General features: G+C 35.9%; 1 protein-coding gene across 1 annotated transcript in view; it reads right to left on the reverse strand.

Annotated features, from left to right (window-relative positions):
• Positions 1-24565, reverse strand: part of LMBR1 (limb development membrane protein 1) — a 243155-nt gene that overhangs the window by 144839 nt on the left and 73751 nt on the right. Inside the window, 1 exon segment of the mRNA XM_023727978.1 lies at positions 6361-6464. Within this exon segment, the coding sequence (XP_023583746.1) occupies positions 6361-6464 (104 nt within the window).

Consider the following 24565-nt stretch of genomic DNA (forward strand, 5'->3'; position numbering starts at 1 on the left):
GGGATGTCTGGATAGTTTGGATAATTGGTCAGGATGTTGCTGTTGCTTATGTTAAATTTTCTGCCATGACTTCAAATCAAAGATAGGTATAAAGGTGAGTACAATATAAATTGACTCGTAGAAAAATCTTTGGTCTATGAATTAATCTGTCATTAAGCTTATGTGACAATTTTATGGTAGGCTTTTTTTTTAATTTTCATTAAGTTATTGGATCTTTTCCTCATAACATTTTAAATCTAAGTCAGACGCTCAAATATAATATGAACCTTTAGAGTTCATTATGAAATAGGAAAACATTTTCTGACACTAATTCAGATAATCTAGAGATCTTTTCTGAGGCAAAATGGGGAGAGAAAATTATGCAGCTGGTCTGAGGAGTAGTATCAACAGCAACTATGTCAGCAGATGCTTGCCTAATAATCCTAAAAAGCAAGTACTCTGGTATACAATTGATAGTCACCAATATCAGAAAATATTTCTACAACAAAATAATGCAGTTACAACCAGCAGATGCAACCTTTTTATTAGAGTTGGAAAATTAAGATGTAAACATGGGGTCAGGTTCAAACATACAAGAACATACACAGAGCTGGGTAGAACACATAAAGGCAACAGTGAAATAATCGAAATTTGATAAACATTTAACCGCTAAAAAGAAGTCAGAGTTTTAAGATAAAAGTTACTTTCTTACCAAAAAAATTTACCTTATCAAAACCATATATATTCTCTTACACTTGAAAATTATAAAGAAAGGGAATAGAGAGGAGATGGTCCTAATAAAATAGAAACATTCACCATAGTAAGGAGAGAGAAGAAAGGCCATTTAAGGCCCTTAAAAGACACAGTCAACCCCCTAGGCCTAAAATGTCCTGTTTGAATTAACATAGTGGTTTAATTAAAAACTAAGTAGAAAATTCTGCTTAATTTGATTTTCAATTCAAGCTCTGCATCCGCCCATGGCTAGTGGCCAATTTCCGCATCTCAGCACAATATGCAAGGAGCTGTTTTAAAATCGATTGCCCAGGGGAATCAATGGGAGTATGGTGGGGCCATATGCCATTTAGGGAATACACCAGACTTAGACATAGTAAAACGTACCAGGAGGGTGGTCAAAGGAAAAGAAGGAAATGTAACTTAACTATGTTACAAGTTTGTCATTACTCAAATTATTGTGCTTAATCTACCAATTAGAAGGGTTTTCTAACTTCTTTTCGGTATCACTCAGGAACTAGATACGTCAAACTTAACCAATGAACAAACAGCTTTAAAAGAGTATACCTGAATATATGTATTTGCTAGCCAACTACGTTAAAACACTTTAAAAGAGTATACCTGAATGTATGTATTTGCCAGCCAACTACGTTAAAACACTTTAAAAGAGTATACCTGAATGTATGTATTTGCCAGCCAACTACATTAAAACACTTTAATGACTGGTCAGTCATAACGTTAACTTCAATGAAGCAGGCAAAGTTAATCATTCTAACATAACCTATAGTACTGTACAAAGAACCATGTATCTCAAGGAACATCATTTAGAATATGCACAGGTAAATACCAAATGATCTTGTATTATAGAAAGACATAACACGGAAGGCTCAAACCTGTATTTTACATGATTAGACTTAACTCTATGATGCTAATAACCTTTTTAACTTTCATGTAATTAATGGTAATTAATTTAATTAATTTAATTAATTAATTAATTTCATGTAATTAATGGTAAAACTGAAAAATATGAATACTTTAAAATAACATGCCATGAATACCTTAATTTTAAAGCTTTCTCATCCTTTCTACTAAGGTCTAAATTTTATCTTTAAGCAGGTTTCTTTCAAAGTATGCTATCTTTAATGTGAAAACTGATTTATTCTGCTTCGGTATATGCCGTTTCAAAGTGGGCAAAGTAATTTGGAATTCTAAAACTGCCTGAGACATTACTATGGAAATAACTAAGAGCTGACTATACTGTATTCAGTTGCTTCCTAATGATCCCATGTAACACTGATGTGTCCTAGAGTACTTTTGAGTCAATTACATTCATAGACTACCTTTAGGATAATAATAGCTAACATTTACTGAGCAAAGTCCTAGGCTATGTGCTCCACATAAATAACCCACCTCGTTTAATCTTCAAAACAACACAGTAAGGTAAATATTATTATGCCATTTTATAGAAAGAAAACCTGACGTTTAGATGGATTAAGTAACTTGCCCAAAGTTCCCAGGCAGTCTGACTAAAACCAAACTTTCTCACCTTTGTATTTTCAGTCTCTCTTCTACCAACCCTTCCCCTTGGCATATCAATATTGTCAGACTCCCCTACTTTAAAATCATTCTACTTGCTCTACCTTCAAGCTACAATCCCATTCCCTCCTTTCTTTAATAGCATTAAAGATCAAATTCTTTAATTTGGTTTCTCTATCTTGCATTCATTCCCCTACCCAACTTCCCAATTCAGATAAATGGTGCCCAACCTGGACTCCTACCTCATTATCCTCTCTTTAATAATCCTTTAGCTCTGTTGGAGAATTAACTGCATTGGTAATGTCAATTATACTTTACATTCATTCAACACTTCAGTCCCATTAGAGATCATGAAATGCTGTTGTGACCCTTGAGGAATTTTGAGCAGAAGACTAACATAGTCAAAAATGTGTTTAGAGAATATTCTTTTAATAGTATACAGAGAGACCAAAGGTAAAAAATTTAGAGGGAACAACTGCTGTACATCTGTAGGTACTAAATATCTTTAATGGCCTTCTTGGATCCCTCCTCAAGCGTAGCTGTCTCTTTTGACTGTAAGTCTATAAGAGGTACCATGAGAAAACTGACATAAGTCACTGGGTTTTTGTGTCAGTTTTTTTTTTTTTTTTTTTTTAATTCTAGAGATGGCTGCTAACCCTGCTCCAACAGATTTAGCCAAATTGGAGGCAAGAGGTTTGTCCATACTGCACACTGTTTTTTTTAAACAATAATCTTATTAATAACTAGATTTTCATAAAAAGTAGAAACTAGGTAGATACTAAATATATTTAACACTGGAATAAAAGTTTGCCAGATGTTCTATTGTGTAAGATTACACAGTGAGGTGGAGGTGGGAGAACTCTGTGTATTTAAAGCAAACATCAATGTGGCAATTTTAGTGACAAATGCTGAAACTCTGTTTAACAGATCCAGTTGTGTGACTGATTCAGTATAGTGACACCTCTGCGAAAGAGTGTTTCGCACTGTGTGGGACATGTGAAACTCTGAAATGTTTGTTTATCTCTAAATATACTTAAATAAAACAGGAGATGCAACTTTTCAGAAATCCTTTATGGGCTCCCTGCTGTCTACAGCAGAAAATTCAAACTACCTTGCAGAGGATTCAGAGCCTTCATGATTTGACCCCAACTAGCTTACCTAAGGAGCCCTGGTGGCACAGTGGTTAAGAATTTGGCTGCTAACCAAAAGATCAGCAGTTCGAATCCACCAGCTGCTCCTTGGAAACGCTATGGGGCAGCTCTACTCTGTCCTACAGGGTCGCTACGAATCAGAATTGGCTTTACGGCAACAGGTTTCTTTTTTTTTTTTTTTTGTTAGCTTACTCTAATTTCTCACCATTCTCCCTATACCAAATCACTTGCCACTCTAGCAATTCAACCAGAATTCCAGACCCTTGCTCAAGCCTACAATGCTACCACAATCCTGTTGCAAACTCCTACTCAATCTCCAAGTCTCCTGTTGTTAAGCCTTCTGGATTCCCTGGACAGATCAAAACAGTCAGTCCTTTCACTAGCTCCCATAACACCTTGTTACATAAAAACTCATCAAACTGCATCTTATTTGTTTGCATCTCTAACTTCTTCCACTGTATATCCACTGAAGGCAGGAACCTTGTCTTTCATTTGGTGTGGTGCAATGGATTGTTTTTATATGAACTTTCTCACCAAGATCTTATAGCTCCCATCAAATGATTGGGTGAGACTATGCAAAGGTGCTTGTGGCCCACCAAGGGGATTGGATAACTTGTTAATAATGCAAATAAAGTGAATGGCACCCTTGTGGGGGTGGGGCCATGCAAATAAGGTATATGGAGCCCTAACAAGGGGATTGGTCAGTTTTGCCATCCCACTAGGCTTAAAATGAGCCATCCCAGAGGTGGAAAGTGAGGACCTCATTACCACCAAGAAGAAGAGACGGGGTCCCTGTGCTGAGAACCTCCTAGACCCACGAGATAGAGGGTGAGAGCTGTAACACTGGAGACAGTGCAAGACGGCGAGAAGCAGCGGCAGAGGAATGGCGGCAGCAGAACCAAGTGACCAGTGCAAGATGCCGCAGTGGGCTTCCCAGCCCACAGATCAAGGCAGTTACAGTGGGTGTGACAACCCACAGAGGAGAGAGCTGAGTGCCTTCAGGCAGGAGGCTTCCCGGTGTAGTGCGGTGCCTCCAGGCACTTGTCAGGAGAGCTAGGCTTGCCAACCCACACAGCAAGAGAGATAAGCACCTTTGGGCCGAGGCTTACTGGCAGAGTGGGGTGCCTCCAGGCACTCATTGGCTGAGCTGAAGAGCTTTGTAACACTTGCCCGAGCAGGGCAGAGGCCAGGCTGAAAGTCCAAGGGCCAGAGAGAGGCCTGCGGGCATGGCTGAGAAGAGGCTATCCTGATCGAAGAACTGTATCCTGCATTGTAACCTGCTCCTTCTCTAACAAACCCCATAGCTATAAGTACAGTCTGTGAGTTCTGTGTGGCCACTGCAATGAATTATCAAACCCAGCAGAGAAGTAGAGAGTGCCTTAAGAGTGACAGCTGGTGTCAGAATTGATAAAAAGGTTGGAGGACAGACGTATGTCTGACCTCCACCTCACAGCAATCAGTCTTGGGCTGCTGATGCTGATAATGACTCTCCTCTCCGCTTGTGAAGTTAGAGGAGGTCAGATGCCTCCGCCACACCATTTTTGCTTTGGGTTTCCAGGAAGCTCCTAAAATAGCATAATAACTATTTCTTAAAACCAGTTAAACCAGTTGCTGTCTAGTCAATCTGACTCATGGTGACCTCATGTGTCAGAGTAGGGACTTTGTGCCCCATAGCATTTTCAATGGCTGATTTTTTGGAAGTAGATCACCAGGTCTTTCTTCTGAGGTACCTCTAGGTGGACTCAAACCTCCAACCTTTAGGTGAATAGCTGAGTGCGTTAACCATTTGCACCACCCAAGGATTCTAATCATATTTCTTAGTAAGTGCTTAATCAAATTTTGTTGAATAAATAAATATCCATCAAAAAAGCTGTGGCTCCAAAATTCTAAAGAAATTGACTCACTGATTCTTTGACTACATCTTTCAATGTATAGATTTGAAATATGTTACACTCAAGGTTTAAAATCAGAAGAGTTATCAAAACGTTACATTGAACAGTTCTTTTCCTAAGACTCCATCTAAAATTATATAAAAAAATAATAATAATTCACAGTTTAATAATAATAATAATAATAATTCATAGTTTACAACTTCCCATGACAATTTGTTTAACTGATTCAACGATAAGACATACAGGCACACTTCCACTTCATATATCAAAATATAAATAGAGCTAAAAATTTAAAAGGCATAATGTGTCTATAACTAAACTCTAACACTAGAATTGATTGGGTCAAGCTTAAAAGTCACTCAAAAAGTATTAACTACTTAAATCTTTGCATAATATTCCAAAAATGCAATGCAAAGATCTCCATAGGCTATTAATAGAAACTTTGTTGCTTACAGTTTAAAACATTACATACAAGGGTAAATGAGTTATTATCACTTGTAAAGTCCTGATTAATTTTTTTAAGATGCTCTTGCAAAGTGTCCTGGCTTTCTCACTTCTCACCTTCCCACATTCACCTAAGATCAGTAACTCACAGTATCCTGGGAGTTTGAACACAAAATTGGAGCATGTTTGACTTTATAAGATGCTAGTATCCTGAAAACATTGGATATGAAATAATTTTTGCATCAAGATATATTTTAAGATTTTTAGAATTTCATGTTATACATTAAACTGAATGAGACCATAAGACAAGAATAACAGCTATTATGTCAGGTTCACCTATTCCACGAAAGAATACTCCACTAAGTTTGTGCACACTATGGAAGTATTCAAAAGTATAAAAGATGGCGTTGCCCCTGTGGATGTGTAAAATAACTCAATATGCAAACTATGAATATTACTGTTAACATTATTAACACTAACAGTGGACTGTTAGTATTATGTATTATTATTATTAATTCAACTTATCATATTCCTCTCAAATGGTTGTTCAAGCCTACATTTTTTAGTTCGATATGAATTCTTATTTCTTCATTAACAAATTTAATTCCAAAACACAATTGACTCACCTTCTTCAGACCAGCAAAACCTTCTGATTCCAGAAAGAAAAAGGCAAAGGGCATCAACACAAACAAACAAAGGTTGGAAAAGAGAGAAGCAAGATTCCACAAACCTAAAAGGGGGAAAATTTAAAAAAAGAAAAACAGGTAAATTGTGATTTTAATCAAAGATCTATACTTTTGTAATAATAAAAACAACATGGCCATGAAGGGAGAGGCCTAACAAATGCCCTAAGCTTAGAAATCAGAAAATAATTACATATTCATTTAAAACATTTTTAACTTTGTCTAACTTTTACCTATTGGGAAAAGATAACATAAAAAGTGTTTTTCTTCATGCCCTAAAATAAATTCACTGAAGAAATGACATATGTAGAGATCCAAAGACACAACCTCTTTAGACATACAGACACCTGAATATTTAGAGCCACCAGCATTTATTGAGCACTTAATAAATGCCAGATACTCTGCTAAGCATCTTACATGCATAATCCCATTTAATTTAAGCCTCATAAAAACCCTAAAAATCACAAGTAGCATTTATTGAGCCCTGATGTGCAAAGCACTACTTTAAATGATTTATAGATATTATGGTAGCTCAGTTACTCTTCACAGCAATCTTATGAGGTAGGTGACAATACTGTCCCAACATGACAGAGGCATAGGGAGGTTATATAATTTGCCAAGGTTGCATAGCCAGCAAGTGGCAGAGCTGACTGCAATTCCTGGATTTTTGAAAACCACAACTTTACAGAAGTTTTGGTAAGCAATTCCAAGTGGGAAGGAAAATGTAAAAGAAGCAGGCAAGCTCGCATAACCTTTTCCCTTTCTTGCACATTTTGCACTTTTATAAAACCAGAATAAATGGTCACTAAAATGATAATTAGATTTACCAAAAAAAAGAGGATTTTAATTATGTCATCAGGAGAGTACTCAGCCCAAATTCTCATACTTTTTATTGGTTAAAAAATACTAAAATTTAAAAGAATGTTTAAAATAATGGCTATAATCTTTACAAAATTTATAAAATCAAGAATTAAAGATAACAATCATGCTAAGTAAAAATTCAATGAGCTGCATGCAATTATAATTCCATGTTTATGAAAACGGGTAATTGATGTTCTTTCGACACCTTTGTTTACTGGCACTGTTCAAAGCACTAGACATAAAGTAAAGAAAACATACAAGTCTCTGCCCTCATAAAGCTTACATTCTAGATATATACAGACTCGATGTGGACCAAGAGAAACTACTCTCCAACTATTTTGGTTACAAATTAACATGTATGTATAGTAATTGCCCCAAAACCTTTTTGGAATAACATGGGGTATAAATAGACAAAAAGAATTTAGCATATGTACAGATTACTTAGAGAGATTTACTTCCTTTGGTAAATAAGGTAATATAATTAATAAAATCAATTTTCAGTTTCTTATTCAAGAATATACACGTTTACTGAATTTTATAATATATACTTAATTTAGCAAGAAATTAAACGATCTACAAATTTTTTTAGAAAACAATGTCTTATATCTTAGTGACAAAAACTAAAAAAATTTGAACTTTTTAAAATAAAAACTGTCATAAAATATTTTTACACCTTCCTGCCTTTAAAAAAAAAAGGTGCTAGACATTTTAACGCTTTTCTTTATTCAAAAGGGTTATACTTATAACCAAATTTTTTCTACTAATAACCAGGAAAAGGTATATAGACTAATGGCTGAATTCACAAACTTTAGTTTCAGACATCCCTAGGTTCAAGCCCTGTTTTTGCCACTCCTGTGTGACAATCTTGCAAAGTGACAGGTTCTTCATCTATAAAAATGAGTGTGTCTATAGCTGTTGTTGAGCATTAAATGAGATAATGCATGTAAAACAATTAGCACAATGTCTGTTCCATAATCAGTACTGAATGATTTTTTACTTTTATTAAGTTATATCCCTAGAGGCTACTAATATACAGGGCTGTTGACCAAAACGAAATTAAACCCATTGCCATCGAGTCGATTCTAACTCACAGTGACCCGCCAGAACAGAGTAAAACTGCCCCATACAGTTTCCAAGGCTGTAATCTTTACAGAATCAGACTGCCACATCTTTCTCCCGTGGAGTGGCAAGTGGTTTTGAACCGCTGACCTTTCGGTTAGCAGCCAAGTGCTTAACCACCGTGGCATCAGGGCTCCTTATGGGGCTCTTGGGTCCTATGTATTATGTATGAGCACTATATTTTCTGAGTCCCCCTGTTCACTTTCCAGGTTTTCCTTTCATCTCCCTTTCTGCCAGGTGCATCAGCGCTCGTTTCTTGTTGCTAGCACTTTGCACATGTGCAGCAACAATCTCTCCCCTCCTCCAATATCATTTTCTATACTGCAATTTCAAATAGGCTATGGGTAAAGGTGCCATGAGTCCCTGGGTGGTACAAACAATTAAGCGCTCGGCTGCTAACCAAAAGGTTGGAGGTTTGTGTCCACCCAGAAGTGCCTCAAAAGAAAGGCCTGGTAATCTACTTCAGAAAAATCAGCCATTGAAAATGCTACAGAGTACACTTCTACTCTGACACACATGGGGTCATCACGAGTAGGGGACAACTCGATGTCAGCTAACAACAACGTAAGTTCCATATATACAACTTCATAAGAATTGTATCTAAATTAAAAAGACGTGGGTCTAGATCAAAGCTGTGTCCTTCAGGTAAAGTTCACAAACTTTAATGCATGGTCTTTGACCTCTATTTTACCTTCTTTACGGTTTCCAACTAAGTTACTTTTAGATATGAAGTATAATCATAAATAATAGCAAATTATTATTCTTTAGTAGACTAGAGAACCATAGTTGTTATATGTTGCTTTGTTTAGGTATGGTGGAAAACAGAGAAATGTCATTTTTTTAAATCATTTATGTTAAAAAGATAAAGACCAGTATGTTAGGGATTAAACTCAATTTACACAACATATTTAATCCAATTAAATATCTCACAGTCCATTCAGAAAACTATAAAAATAAGCATTTAACATACTAGGCATTGTTATGGATACTTCAGAGCACTACTCTGAATCCTTATGACAAGACAGGTTCTCCACATTACAGACGGCCTTAAAACACACCCTTACCCCAGAGCTAATGAACAGCAAAGCCACTTGTTCTAATGCCACAATGTTTTTAGGCAACACCATTTCCTAAACATCTCATATTCTTTACAGGTGCCTACAATTTTTATCATCATAAATCTCTAGATCTAAGTTCCATAATGCATGTATCTTGTTTCACTGCATTTTTTATTCCTCAATACTGAATATACCACAGACTGCCAGAAGAACAAACAAATCTGTCTTGAAAGAAGTACAGCCACAATATTCCTTAAAAGTGATGATGGCGAGACTTTGTCTCATGTACTTTGGACGTGTTATCAGGAGGGACCTGTCCCTTGAGAAGGACATCATGCTTGGTAAAGCAGAGGGTCAGCAAAAAAGAGGAAGACCCAAAACGAGATGGAATGACACAGTGGCTCCAACAATGGGCTCAAACATAGGAACGACTGTGAGGATGGCACAGGACTGGGCAGTGTTTTGTTCTGTTGTACACAGGGTTGCTATGAGTCGGAATCAATTTGACCGCACTTAACAACAATGTCTATTTTAGTGCTGGGGACTCAATAAATATGAGTTGCATGAATGAACAATATTACACTCTATATAGATAAATGTTAACAAGGAAACATCCTGTAAAGAAAAGTTCACGGGCCAAACTAAGGAAATAGTTATAAAATGAAGAAAATCACACCACATAAAAGAATAGGAAATATTTACTTTTAATAGCTTTATTGAGCTATATAATTGGCATAAACTACACATACTTACCCTGAAAGCCCTACGGGGCAATTCTATTCTGTCCTATAGGGTTGCTATGAGTCGCATACTTAAACTATATAATTTGATAAATTTTGACAAAAGTATACCATTACCACAATCAAGATAATTAACATATATATATATATTTCAATAACCCAAGTTTCCTCATACCCTTTTATAAATCACTGTCTCCTGCCTCTTCCATCCTCCCCTCATCACTGGGAAGACACTGACTCTGCATTTTAGATAAGATTGTATTTTCTAGAATGTTATGGAAATCGATCATGTAATATGGACTCTCTTTTTGTCTGGCTTCTGTCACCTACCACAATTATTTTGAGATTTTTCTTCAACCCTGTGACAGGTATCAATAGGTCATTCCTTTGTATGGATTGTATTACATCACTGATTAGATTGCATCCAATCGCCTTCATATGGATATTTGGATTGTTTCCAATTTGTAGCTTTTCAAATAAAGCTGTTATAAACACTCATGTACAAGTATTTGAATGGGCATATGCTTCCATTTCTTTCTGGGCAAATACGTGAGAGTAGAATGGCTGGGTCATACGTATGTTTAACATTTTTAAAAACTGCCAAACTGTTTCCCAAAATCATTGTACCATTTTACATTCCCACCAGCAGTGTTCAAGTTCATCCACATGCTCACCAAAACACAGCATGAAGAGTCATTTTAATTTTAGTCATTCTAACAGGTGTACAGTAGTATCTCATTGTTGTTTTAAGTTGTATTCCTCTAATGGAAAATGGAAACCCTGGTTGTGCAGTGGTTAAGAGCTACAGCTGCTAACCAAAAGGTCAGCAGTTCAAATCTACCAGGCGATCCTTGGAAACTCTATAGGGCAGTTCTACTCTGTCCTATAGGGTTGCTATGAGTCAGAATCAACTCAACAGCAATGGGTTTGGTTTTGGTTTAATGGAAAATGGGAGCCCTAAGGGCGAAGTGGTTAAGAGCTCAGGCTGCTAACCAAAAGTTAAGCAGTTCAAATCCACCAGTCACTCCTTGGAAATCCTATGGGATAGTTCTATTCTGTCCTATAGGGTCGCTATGAGTTGGAATTGACTCAACAGCACACAACAACAATGAAAAATGACGTTTTTTTAAACATCTTTTCATATACTTACTTGTCATCCATTTATGTATTCTTTGGTGAAGTGCCTCTTCATGTCTGTTACTCATTGTTTCACTGGGTTGTTTTCTTTCTTATTACTGAGTGTGGCAAGTTCTTTATATATTCTGGAAACGAGTCCTTTATCAGGTATGTGATTTGCAGATATTTTCTCCCAGTCTGTGAACTGTCTTTTCATTCTCTTAACAGTATCTTTCAAAGACTAAAAGTTCTTAATTTTGATGAAGTACTACTTGTCAGTACTTTTTATGAGTCAGGCCCAAGGTCACAAAGACTCTCTCCTATGTTATCTTTATAAGTTTTATAGTTTTAGGACCTACATGTAGGTCTGTAATTTTTTCGTGTTAATTTTTACACACGGTTCGAGGTATGGAGTGAAGTTCATTTTCTGACTACGGTTATTCAATTGTGCCAGTACCATTTGTTGAAAAAAATACATATTTTTTCCACTAAATTGTCTTTGAAACTGTCAAAAGTCAATTGGCCATATATGGGTAGATATACTTCTGAAGTTTCAGCTATTTCAAATACCAGTAGGTTCACCCATGGTGAACAAGTTTCAGTGGTGCTTTCAGACTGAGACAGATAGGAAGAAAGGCCTGGCAATTTACTTCCAAAAATTAGCCAATAAAAACCCTATGGAACATAACAGAATATTGTCCAATACAGTGCTGGAAGATAAGCCCCCTACGTTGGAAGACACTCAAAATACACAGTGGCCCCAACAATGGACTCGAGCATGCCTACATTTGTGAAGATGGCACAGGACTGGGCAACATCTCATTTCATTGTACATGGATTTGCCACGAGTTAGAGATGACTAAACAGCAACTAACAATGACAACATTACAGTCTTTAAGTAAGGTAGTTTAGTAAGTCCTCTGACTTCTCTTTCAAAGTTGCTTTGGCTATTCTAAATCCTTTGAATTTCTGTATAAATTTTAGCATCAGCTTGTTGATTTCTACAAAAAAAGGCTGCTGGGATGGTGTTGAATCTATAGAACTTGGGGGACAACTGACATCTTAATATTTTCCTCTAATCCATGAACATGGTATATATCTCCACTGATTGTGATACTCTTTAATTTCTCTCAGTAATGTTTTATAGTTTTTATTATACAGGTCTCACAAATCCTCAAATATTTCATATATGCTGCTATATACAAGTAGTTTGCGTTTTTTAATTCCAATTTCCAATTATTCGTTGCTAGACAGAAATCTAATTAAGTTTGTATATTGATTTTTTTTATCCTGCAGCCTTGCAAAATTCACTTATTGGTTCCAGTAGCACTTTTACAGATTCCATCAGAATTTCTACACAATCATGTCATCTGTGAATAAAGACAGTCTTGCTTCTGCCTTTCCAACCTGACTGTCCTTTATTTTTTAAAAATCTCCAGAACATTGCTGAATAAAAGTGTTAAGAGCAGACATCCTGATCTTAGGGGAAAGCAGTCAGCCTTTCATCATTAAGTATAATGTTACCTGTAAGTTTTTCATGGAAACCCTGGTGGCACAGTGGTTAAGAGCTACAGCTGCTAACCAAAAGGTTAGCAGTTTGAATCCTCCAGGCGCTCCTTGAAAACCCTATGGGGTAGTTCTATCCTGTCCTATAGGGTTGCTATGAGTTGAAATTGACTCAATGGCAATAGGGTTTTGTTTTTTTTGTGGGGAGAGGTTTTTCATAGAAGCTCTTTATTAGGAGGAGGAAGTTCTCTTTCAAGCCTAGATTGCTGAGCAATTTTATCAGGAAAAGATGTTGACTTTGTCATATGCATTTTCTTTCTTAGTGTGTTAATACGGTAAATTACATTGATTTTTCAAAAGTTAAATTTTGCATTCCTGGGATAAACCCTACTTGGTCATGATGCATTATCCTTTTTATATATTGTTATATTTGATAAAATTCTGTTTAGAATTTATGTAACTATGTTCCTAAGGGATATTTGTCTGTAGTTTTCTTGTAATGCCTTTGTCTGGTTTTGCTACCAAAGTAATGCTGGCCTTAATGACTAAGGAAGTATTCCCTCATCTCCAATTTTCTGGGTAAGTCTGTACAGAAATGGTATTATTTCTTCCTTAAATATTTGCTAGAACTAACAGTGACATCCTCTTGGCCTAGAGTTTTATTTATGAGAATGTAACATTCTCACAATATCTGAGAGGGTTTTGGTAGTTTGTGCCTTTCAAGAAATCTGTCCATTTCTCTTTCAAGAAATCTGTCCATTTCTCTAAGTTGTCAAATTTATTAGCAAAAAGGTATTCATAATATGCCCTGCTTGTCCTTTTAGTAGTCGTAGAATCTGTAGTGCTGTCCCCTTTCTTACTCTTGATATTGGTGAATGGTGTCTTTTTTTTTTTTTAAACCTGATCAGTCTGGCTAGAGGTTTGTCAATTTAATTCATTTTCTCTGTTTTTGTATTTCATTGATTTCCGCTCTCGTCTTTTTAAATTTACTGTCTTCTTCTTACTTTGGGATTCTAGTTTCTTAAGATGGATGCTATGGGAACTGGTTCACGACTTTCCTTTTTCTCTAATACAGGCATTTTAGTGCTATAAACTGATCCCTAAATCTTTCTTTGGCAACATCTAAAAAATTTTGAAATGTTATGTTTTCATTTTCATACTGTTCAAAGGACTTTCAGATTTTTGATTTTGTCTTTGACCCATTACTTATTTTGAAGTATGTTATTTGATTTGGGGATTTTCTAGCTATGTTTCTGTCACTGATTACTAGTTGACTATTTATCCTTTCACTTCTATAAGGTTTTGTTTCATATATTTTAAAGCTCTGTTATTAGGTCCACAAATGCTTAGTATTTTCATGTTCTTCTGATGAATGGACTTTATTGTTATAAAATGACCTCCTTTATCCCCAGTAATATTTTTTGCCCTTGTCTAGAAATCACATAGCCACTCCACCTTTCTTTTGATTAGAATGAGCATGTTGTTATTATTGTTAGGTACCATCGAGTTGACTCCAACTCATGGTGACCCTACGTACAACAGAACAAAACACTACGTGGTGCTGCGCTATCCTCACAGGCATTTCTACGTCTGAGCCCATTGTTACAGTCACTGTATCAATCCATCTCCTGGAGGACCTCCCTCTTTTTCATTGACCCTCTACTTTACCAAGCATGATGTCCTTCTCCAGGGTCTGGTCCCTCTTGATAACACGTCCGAAGTATGGGAGACGAAGTCTCCCCATCTTCACTTCTAAGAAGCATTCTGGCTGTACTTCTTCCAAAACAGATTTGTTTGTTCTTCTGGCAGTCCATGGTATATTCAATATTCTTCGCCAACACCATCTCAAAGGCATCAATTCTTCTTTGGTCTTCCTTACTCATAGTCCAGCTTTCACATGCATATGAGGCAACTGAAAATATCGTAGCTTCGGTCAGGCATACCTTAGTCCTTAGACGTGACATCTTCGCTTTTTAACACTTTAAAGGGTCTTTTGCAGCAGATTTGCCCAATGCAATATGTTGTTTTATTTCCTGAATGCTGCTTCCATGGGTGTTGATTGTGGATCCAAGTCAAATGAAATTCTTGAAAACGTCAATCTTTTCTCCATTTATCATGATGTTGCTTATTGGTCCAGTTGTGAGGATTTCTGTTTTCTTTATGTTGAGGTACAATCCATACCGAAGGCTGTAGTCTTTGATCTTCATCAGTAAGTGCTTCAAGTCCTCTTCACTTTCAGCAAGCGAGGTTGTGTCAGCTGCACATCACAGATTGTTAATGAGTCTTCCAAATCCTGATGCCATGTTCTTCTTTATATAGTCCAGCTTCTCAGATTATCTGCTCAGCATACAGATTGAATAAGTATGGTAAAAGGATACAACTCCAACACACACCCTTCCTGATTTTAAACTACACAGTATCCCCTTGTTCTGTCAAACTACTGCCTCTTGACCTATGTACAGGTTCCTCATGAACACAATTAAGTGTTCTAGCATTCCCATTCTTCATAATGTTATCCATAATTTGTTATGATACACATAGTCAAATGCCTTTGCATAGTCAATAAAACACAGATAAACATCTTTCTGGTATTCTTGGCTTTCAACCAAGATCGATCTGACATCAGCAATGATATCCCTTGTTCCACGTCCCATTCTGAATTCAGCTTGAACTTCTGGCAGTTCCCTGTCTGTATACTGCTGCAACCATTTTTGAATGATCTTCAGCAAAATTTTAGTTATATGCAATATTAATGATATTGTTCAATAATTTCCACATTCTGCCGGATCACCGTTCTTTAGAATGGGCACAAATATGGATCCCTTCCAGTTGGTTGGCCAGGAAGCTGTCCTGGAAACTTCTTAACATAGACGAGTGAACATCTCCAGTGCTGTATCCGTTTATTGAAACATCTCAACTGGTACTCTGTCAATTCTCGGAGCCTTGTTTTTCGCCATTTCTTTCAGTGCAGCTTGGACTTCTTCCTTTAGTACTATCGGTTCTATAATTAGCATAGTATGTCTTTTTTCTTTTACTTTTAAACTATTTGTATCTTTACATTTAGAGTAGGTTTCTTTCAGGCAGCATACATAGGTCTTTCTTTTTTACTCAATCTGATAATCTCTACCTTTTAATTGGGGTGTTCAGACCATTTACGTTTAAGGTGATTATTGATATGGTTAGATTTAAGTCTATCAGCTTGCTCTTTGTTTTCTATTTGATCTATCTATTCCATCTTCCCCTTTTCTTCTTTTTCTGTGCTCCTTTGGATTAACTGAGCATTTTTAATAATTCCATCTGATTTCCTCTGTTCGCTAATTGACTATATCTCTTTGTTGTATTACTGTAGTTGTTTTCAGGTTTATCGTATATACCTTTAACTTATCACAATCTACCTTTAAACGATATTTAACACTTTACATACAGCACAGGAACCTTACAGCACTATACTTCCATTTCTTACCTCCCACCTTTGTGCTATTGTTTTCATATATTCTACTTGTGCATATGTGATAAACCCCACAATACCTTGTTACTATTTTTTTAATCTAAATTGTCAATTATCTTTTAAAAAGACATTTAATTTAAAAAAACTTCTTTGTATTTACCCACAGAATTTCCACTTCTAGTGCTCTTCATTCCATTTTGTAGATCCAGATTTTTATCTCCTACCAATTTCTTTCTATGTGAGGATTTCTCTTACTATTTCTTGTACGTATCTGCTGGTGATTAATTTTTAGCTTTGTGTATCTGAAACTGTCTTTATTTTACCTTTGTTTTCAAAAAAACGTTTTCACTGGATATAGAACTAGATTGCCAGGTTTTTTGGTTTTTTTTCCTTTCAGTACTCTAAAGATGCTGCTCCACTGTCATCCACCCAACTTGTAGTGTTTCCTACAAGAAAATATGCTGTGATCCTTTACAGATTTCTCCTAGCACATTGCTTCTCTGTATTTAGTATGACTTGTTTTTCTGGATGCTTTTAAGATAGTCTCTTTATCACTGGTTTGGATAACGTGCATTGGTGTAGTTTTCCTCATATTTCTTGTGCATAGGACTAGTTGAGCTTCCTGGATCAGCAGGTTTACAGTTACATTAAATTTTGAGAATATTCTGCCATTAATTTTTCAAATATTTTTTCTTAACCCCCTTCCTTCAGAGACACCAGCTGCATCACTAGTGCTCTGGTCAGTTTTTTGGTTAGTTTTTTCTACGTTTCATTTTGGCTAGTTCCTATAGTTACGTCTTCAAGTTCACCATACTTCTGCAATGTCTAATCTGCTGTTAATCCCATCCAGTATATATACATGTTATCCATTATAGCTTTCTTCTCTAGAAGTTGCATTGGTTCTTTTTTATACTCTCCATGTCTCAAGATGTTCATCTTTCTTTCCTCTAGCTTCTGGAATATATGCAATACAATTATAAGAATTGTTTTAATGTCCATGTCTACTAATTCTAGTATTTGTGTCAGTTGTAAGTTTTAATTGATTGAATTTTCTCCTCATTTTTGGGTCTCAGTGTCCGGCTTTACACTCAGCTGCAGATTCAAAGTAGTCAGAGTGGACCCCCAAAGATGTCCACTTCTCAATCCCCAGAATCTGTGAATGTTATGCTACATGTATAATGCAAAAAAGGGCTTTACAGATGCAAAAGCTATGGCCCTTAAGACAGGGTGATAAGGATAGCATATGGGATTACTTAGGTGGGTGCAATCTAACCACATATGCCCTTAAAAGCAGAGAACTTTCTCCAGCGGAAGTTAGAGAAGTGCGGCAGAAGGAAATATCAGAAAGGAACTACCTAAACTCAGTTTTAGTGAAGCGGTTTGCGTGGAAAGCATGAGAAATGAAGCAGGCAAGTTCTAGGAGCAAAGATTGGCAAACAGCTGATAACTAGCAAGGAAAGGAGGGCCTCAGGCCTACAACCATAAGGAACTAAATTCAACAACCACAACCATTTGCTTGGAAGCAAATTCCTTCCTGAGCCTCAGGTAAGGAATGCAACCCTGCCAACATCTTGTGTTCAGCCTATGGGACCCTAAGGAGAGGGTCTTTTTGCCAAAAGGAGCACATTAGTTTAATAAAATTAGTTTAAAACATTTACTAAGGGAAATGTTTAAACTGAGAATATGATATCCCATTAATTCTATCCATCAGTATAAAACAAAATGATTAGTTGAGCCTGTAATCAATTTGTAAGTCGTAAAACAGAACAAAACATTTCTACGTTTGCTTTCTCAGTCTGTGTATGCACGTGCACACAGAAACTTCTTAAAGTACAGAAACATCTTTCCAACACAGAATGATTTAAAAAAAAAAAAAAATCCAATTTCAACAAAATATTTAATGTACTATAACAAAACCAAGGTATTCACATAAAAGTGAGGACCCAGTCGAGCCCATCCAGACTGGCAACCTAGAAACTGAGATAATAAATTTGTGTTGTTTTAGGTTGCTAATAAGTTCACGGTTATTTGTTGTGGTAACAATAGAATTTTAACTCAGGAGCCCTCTGCAGATCTCTGGGGCTCCTTCTCTGTGAAACTCTCTCCTTTCCAGTATTCCGCCCATGAACTCTAGCCACCTTGGCTTCTCCAGACTCCCAGCTCTTCCTCCTCAATTTAAATCACTTAGTTCCACCTGGGTTTCCACTACAGCCTGGAAACTCTCTAGACGGCAACTTGGAGCAGTCAAAGGACTCATACGTTTGTTTCCCATCTATAAAGGATTACTGTCCTTTATTGCCTAGGTTTTCTTGAAAACTTAGTTGTTTCAGCTCCATGTTGGCCAGATTATATTTAGCTTTTACAGTGTTTCTCTACTAACACTTGAATCTTGGTTTCCTTAATCCTTCTTACTCCACGTCTGAGCCCTAGTTCTTGATAAAAGAGTACAAGAAAAGCTATAGGCATAAAACATTAAGCTGAGAATATCTGTTCTTTTTTGTATGTATCCTAATGGATTTGTTAATCTTAAAAAAAATTTTTTTTGTAGCCTGTAGTTACTCTATTTCAAGTTGAGCTCCTCAGATACTTATTGATATCCCTGCCCCTTTTTTAATTTTTCCAACACACAAAAACTCAACAATTGACTAAAGTTTCAATCTCAACTCCTAGGTGTTACTTTTCTCTTACTAGATGGACTATTCAGTATTGTGAAATGTCCATTATCTTTATTCTCTTGCCCTAAATTTCTAAAATTTAACTGTTCCATTGTACACTTCTACAATGAATCTCTAGGATATTTCACAAACACCATCAAGCTTATTCTTCTCTCTTCCTTTTCAAACACCCTTTCCATTATGCTCTTTCATACATTTAAGAAAGCACTCTAATTAAATGATGCCGTCCTGAGAATGTTTTAAACATAATAATGAAATAACTGCAAAGCCTCACTTGTGACAAAGTCTTATTATAGCATGCAATACCTGCTATTTTCAGTTCATGAAATAAATACCATCACTTAGGACAAAACAGGTACTAGTCTTATATCTTGTCCATACAAAGAATTATTTTAGATTGAAAGAACTTTCTCCTCCTGTTTCTAATGGACAAAACAAAGATCTTTATTTCAACAAAATAACCAGAATAGGTACAATGCTTGTAATAATCTGAAATTAAGATTTGTTCAAAATAATCAGGTGTTTACTTTTATTTTAGTGCACCAAGAATAACATAGAAACAAAGAATTTTGGAGCACAAAAGAGTTTAACATTCCCTTGTCCTACTATTTCATAAAATGAACTTTTTTTTTAAAAAAAGAGATAAAATCTCCCACAAATTCCGTAACTTACAAATGACAGACCTATGATTAGAACCCATAGCTCTTGCTCTTTCTACATTACTGTATGTTCTCTCACACTTAACATTCTGGATAAAAAAGATACAATACTTTGAATTTTGTTAACATTATTTGCCAAAAAAAGCATAACAGTTTAATAAGATTTACTAAGGGAAATGTTTAAACTGAATATGATATCCAGTTAATTCTATCCCAGTCTGTGATCAGTTTGTAAGCCAGTAAAACAGAACATTTCTATATTTGTTTTCTTGTTTGTGTGTGCATGAGCACATGCACACATACACCCAAGCCTTCTTGAAACATCATACGTCTTTCAAATACAAAAAAGTTTAAAAAAATCCAATTTCAATAAAATTGAACATACTGTATGTACGTAATGTACTATAACAAAGCCAAGATATTCACATTATTCATGATTTAAAAGACCTTATTAGTCCTTATGACAAATGTCTGAGTGAGTGGCACTTTATATTTGAAAAATCAAGTATGAACAGCAGTCTATGACTTATCAGCTATGTGACCTTGAAAAAGAGACTTCAACTTTCTGTAGCTCAGTTTCCTCATCTATACTAAAAACCAAAACCAAATCCATTGCCAGAGAGTCAATTCCAACTGAAGGCGACCCCGTGTGTTCAGAGTAGAACTGCATTCTACAGGGTTTTCAAGGCTGTGTCCTTTCAGAAGTAGGTCACCAGCCCTTTCTTCCAAGGCACCTCTGGATGGGCTCAAACTGCCAACCTTTCAGTCAGTTGTTGAGCGCTTATCCTCATCTATAAAATGGGGTATAACTTAACTCACAGGACTTCGATGAAGAAAAGCAACATAGTAACATGTTAAACGAATGTCAGTGCCTCTCCTATGACCTGTCTCAGCATAATACAAATGGTCAAAAATAACTGAAAAATTTGACGCACACCAGCAATTAAACCAGATAAAGACAACAAAATGATGTGCGTTACACTTAAGATTCCCTCTCAATTTTTTTCTTAAAGAATTATTTTCATTAATTATATCAAAAAAGCTTACACAACAAAACAATGTATACATACTTGACATAAAAATATATATAAGCAACAATGACAAAAAAGCTGGCATAGAAAATAAATTACAAAGAAATACACCAAATTATTAGCAATGTGAATGTAACAGAATCATGGATGATTTTTTTCTTCCTATTTTTCTGCATATTCTAAGTTTTCTATAAGGAACATAAAAAGACCCATAAAAATCATGAAGCACATATTGAATACCTTTGAAACTCAAAATTCTCCATATTCTTGTATCACATAACTTCCCCCATAAAATGCATAAAAAGGACAGAGAACAACAAAGCTGAATTGAGATGGAGATGCTGAGCGAGGCTCACTCATTAGCCAAGTGGCTCCCTCTATTAACTAGCCTCACTGATTGCACAATTCAAATTCTCGCCTCAACAAAATTACAAATCACTACATGTCAAGGAGCCTCAAAGACTGCTCTCAAATAGCTGCAACCATGAATATTAAACCACTGAATGCTAAGGGCCCACTATACTTCTGTAACAAGGAAAAAGACACTTTGCTTACATTTTTAATTTGAAACAATCAACTATCACTCATAGTCCAAAATGAGACTTTAAAATTGTTGTTGCTGACCTATAAATATACACTCTTCCAGATTTATCTTTTTGGTGACATATGTCCCTTTCATGCAGTGAAACCTACAAATTCAAATTCTTCTCTGAAAGTCAAAAGTTAAAAAATAAAACTTTGCCCTTGGCAAAAGCTTACAAATCAGTAAAATGTATCTACTCTGACAAACCAACATACTTACTTTTTTAAAACCAAGATAGTAATCAAAAGCTAAATAAAGACCATAACACAGCAGCAATGTCTTCACAACAACTGAAGAAAATAATCCAGGATTATCAGAAAGGTTCTAAATACCAACTAATTTAGTTTGTTATGAAATTATATGTCTTCTTCCACATACTGTATTTTAAATATATACAATATATATAATTTTTAAAAATTTGTATTTTCCCTCCACTGCCCTTCCCAGAAAACTCAATATTACTGCTGGTGGTTTTGACAACCCCAACTGTGGACAGAGATTATACTGTAACCTAGAGCCTCCTCTGTATTCATCTCTGTAGGAAATATTCAGTTAACACAAATAATTTGAGAGTTAAAAATCTTACCATCCTGCCTAACAAGATAATCATCTATATAAGTACCCAGCTTTCTTATGAAGTCTAAATGATTAAATGCAAAAAAAAAAAAAAATTAAGCTTAGTAATAGAAATAAGTAAATGTGAAGGTTTCAGACTTCGTTTATACTAATTTAATTATGAAATATGCAACATATAAGAAAGTTACAGTTACTATGAGAAGAAAATCTAATATATACATTCCTAAGTAGGGATAATATTCTTGGCAACTCTGCAAAGCTTAATAAGTTTCCAGCATTTTACATACATTAGACATACACACAAAAATATTCCTTAACAATATTCTATACTTTAGCTAAATCATTCCTAATTGAAAATTACTTAGGGTAAATACACATGACACAATATATTTTATTAAATGTTATTTCATATTAATTTGTAAAATAAAAAAATTTCTCTGCTTCAGAAAACTAAAATTGTACGCTCTAATACAATAGTAGAATTATAAAAATACAGAAATGTTGCAGTTTGTCTAAATCAGTACCACTAGTGGCCTTTTTGAAAGATATACACTGTCCATCCCCAAGAGTATTTAGTTTATTTAATTATCCCAGAATATTAAGTTTAAAAACAAACAAAAACCTTAATTGCCAGAACACCATAGGTTGTATTAACTGCTAGCTCCATCTGCTGGAGTCACAAAATATGTCAAAATGCAATATACAATAGTAGGAAGGAAATAATTTACCACTTTCATTACACAGACAAGAAAATTCATGTTTAAATTAGAAAATTCAAAGAGTTCAGCTATATTCAGTAATTTTCAAAATGACAAATCTAAGTTAAAAACCAATATTTCAGTGGAATTAAAGATCTAATCCAATAGTCAAAAAATAACTTACATATTCTTTTAAAATTCTACCAAGCAGAAGCCTTAGAGAAAATACTACAGGTTTGCTATCAAAAGGTGAGTATTGTGAGAACTTCAGAATTAGAATAGCTTCTGCTTAATTAGAAGAAAAACAAAAAATAAAGAATAATTTCAGCAATAAATTGTGAAACTTTTTACCTCAATACAACTTCTTCTTGTAACAAAAAGCAACACATGTCTAGTTACAGATATATTATAAAATACAAATACCAAAAACAAAATTCATATCATATAATCTACCACCCACAGAAAAATTGTTAAATTCTTTTTTATTTACTCTTCAAGATATTTTTCTGTGCACATATACACTTAGACAGTTTTCTTCAAAAGTATGGTTTTTCAACATCCTCCTCTATCAGTGAATACTCATTTACAGCATCATCTATAATGGCCAAAAGAGCACTTTACTGTTAGGATCTACCAAAATTTTACTTAAGCTAATTTCCTAGTATCAATACTTAAGATTTTCTATTTTTATTATTGTAAACAGCTTAATAAATGTCCAGTAAACTATCTTGAAACACATAATAAATCACTGAATAACTGAAATAAATTAACTAAATTGTTGGTAACAATATTTTAAAATTTATTAAGGACTGACTTTTGATTTAATATCTAGTTCATAAGTAAATATAATTTTTAACTTTGATTGCTTATAATCTAAAAGTGTGATTTGTTCTAGAACTTCTGTGGAGTTTGAAAAACGGATAAAACAAAGATAAATTTTGACCTGTTCCTTCATAAGGTCCAAAACAGATAGCACTTCACCTATTCCTGTTAACAAATCAAAATAAAGCACACAGTCCTTGCAGAGACTCAATCAAATTCCTTATGGTTGTTCCAGTAAAATGGCACTCTAGACAAAAGCACCACATCATCCCTCCACAGCAAAGATCCGAAAAACTAAGCCGAATAGAGAATACAACAATCCTGAAACCCTAAAACATCAAATGAAGAGATAAAGAACTTAGCCAAGCACCAAATGGAGTGAGAAAACTGACAGAGAACGGAGAGCAAGGAGAGATTCATACAGAGGTCCTCTACCAACTAACGCAGCGCGGATCTGCCATCTTGGACTCCTATCGGAGACCACCAAACGGGGTACGAGAAAGCAGCCTCACGGAGCTTCCAGCAGGAGACAAAACCAGCAGCAATTGGCGATATACGCCTTCCCACCCCCCACCCTTCTTCACCCCGACTCGGACTCCTCTGCAGCCCACGGCCACAGTCTCTTGACCGGGAAACAGTGGCTGCTTGGATTCCACACACCCAAACAGGTGGCTCTCAGAGTGCTATTTGTTGGCTGCTGGTGTTGCTTTTTTCCCGCTTCTTTTTATTTCTTCCTTGCCTCTCCCCACCTCCCCATCCTTTCGGTCGAGTACCTCGCGCTGTGTGCCATCTTTGCTTCTCCCTTACGGGCTGCAGAGCTCCCGTAATTTGTGACATATGCTTTCCCACTCTCTACCCTTCTTCACCCACACTCGGCCCCCTCTGCTTCCCACGGACACAGTCTCTTGTCCAGAAACACCAGCCCGCACTAGCTGGCTATCTGCGTGCCATTTGTTGGCTGCTAGTGTTGCTTTTTTTTTTTTTCCTGCTTCTTTTTATTTCTTACTTGCCTCTCGCCACCTCCCCCTCCCTTCGATCAAGTACCTGGCTCCGTGCGCCATCTTTGCTTCTTCCTCAGGGGCTGTGGAGCTCCGTTCAGTGTGGAGCTACTTCCTGGTTTGGGGTGCTGTGCTGGTGGTATCCCGGGGCTTTTGTTCATTTGTTTGTTTTGAATTGTTTGTTTGTTTTCTTTTCCGTTTCTTGAGTTGGGAGCCCTTTCTGGCCAGGCTGAGCTGCGTGGCAGGGAGGCTCCCCTT

The sequence above is a fragment of the Trichechus manatus genome, unplaced genomic scaffold, assembly GCF_000243295.1.
Source record: "Trichechus manatus latirostris isolate Lorelei unplaced genomic scaffold, TriManLat1.0 scaffold00020, whole genome shotgun sequence".
Lineage (NCBI taxonomy): Eukaryota > Metazoa > Chordata > Mammalia > Sirenia > Trichechidae > Trichechus > Trichechus manatus.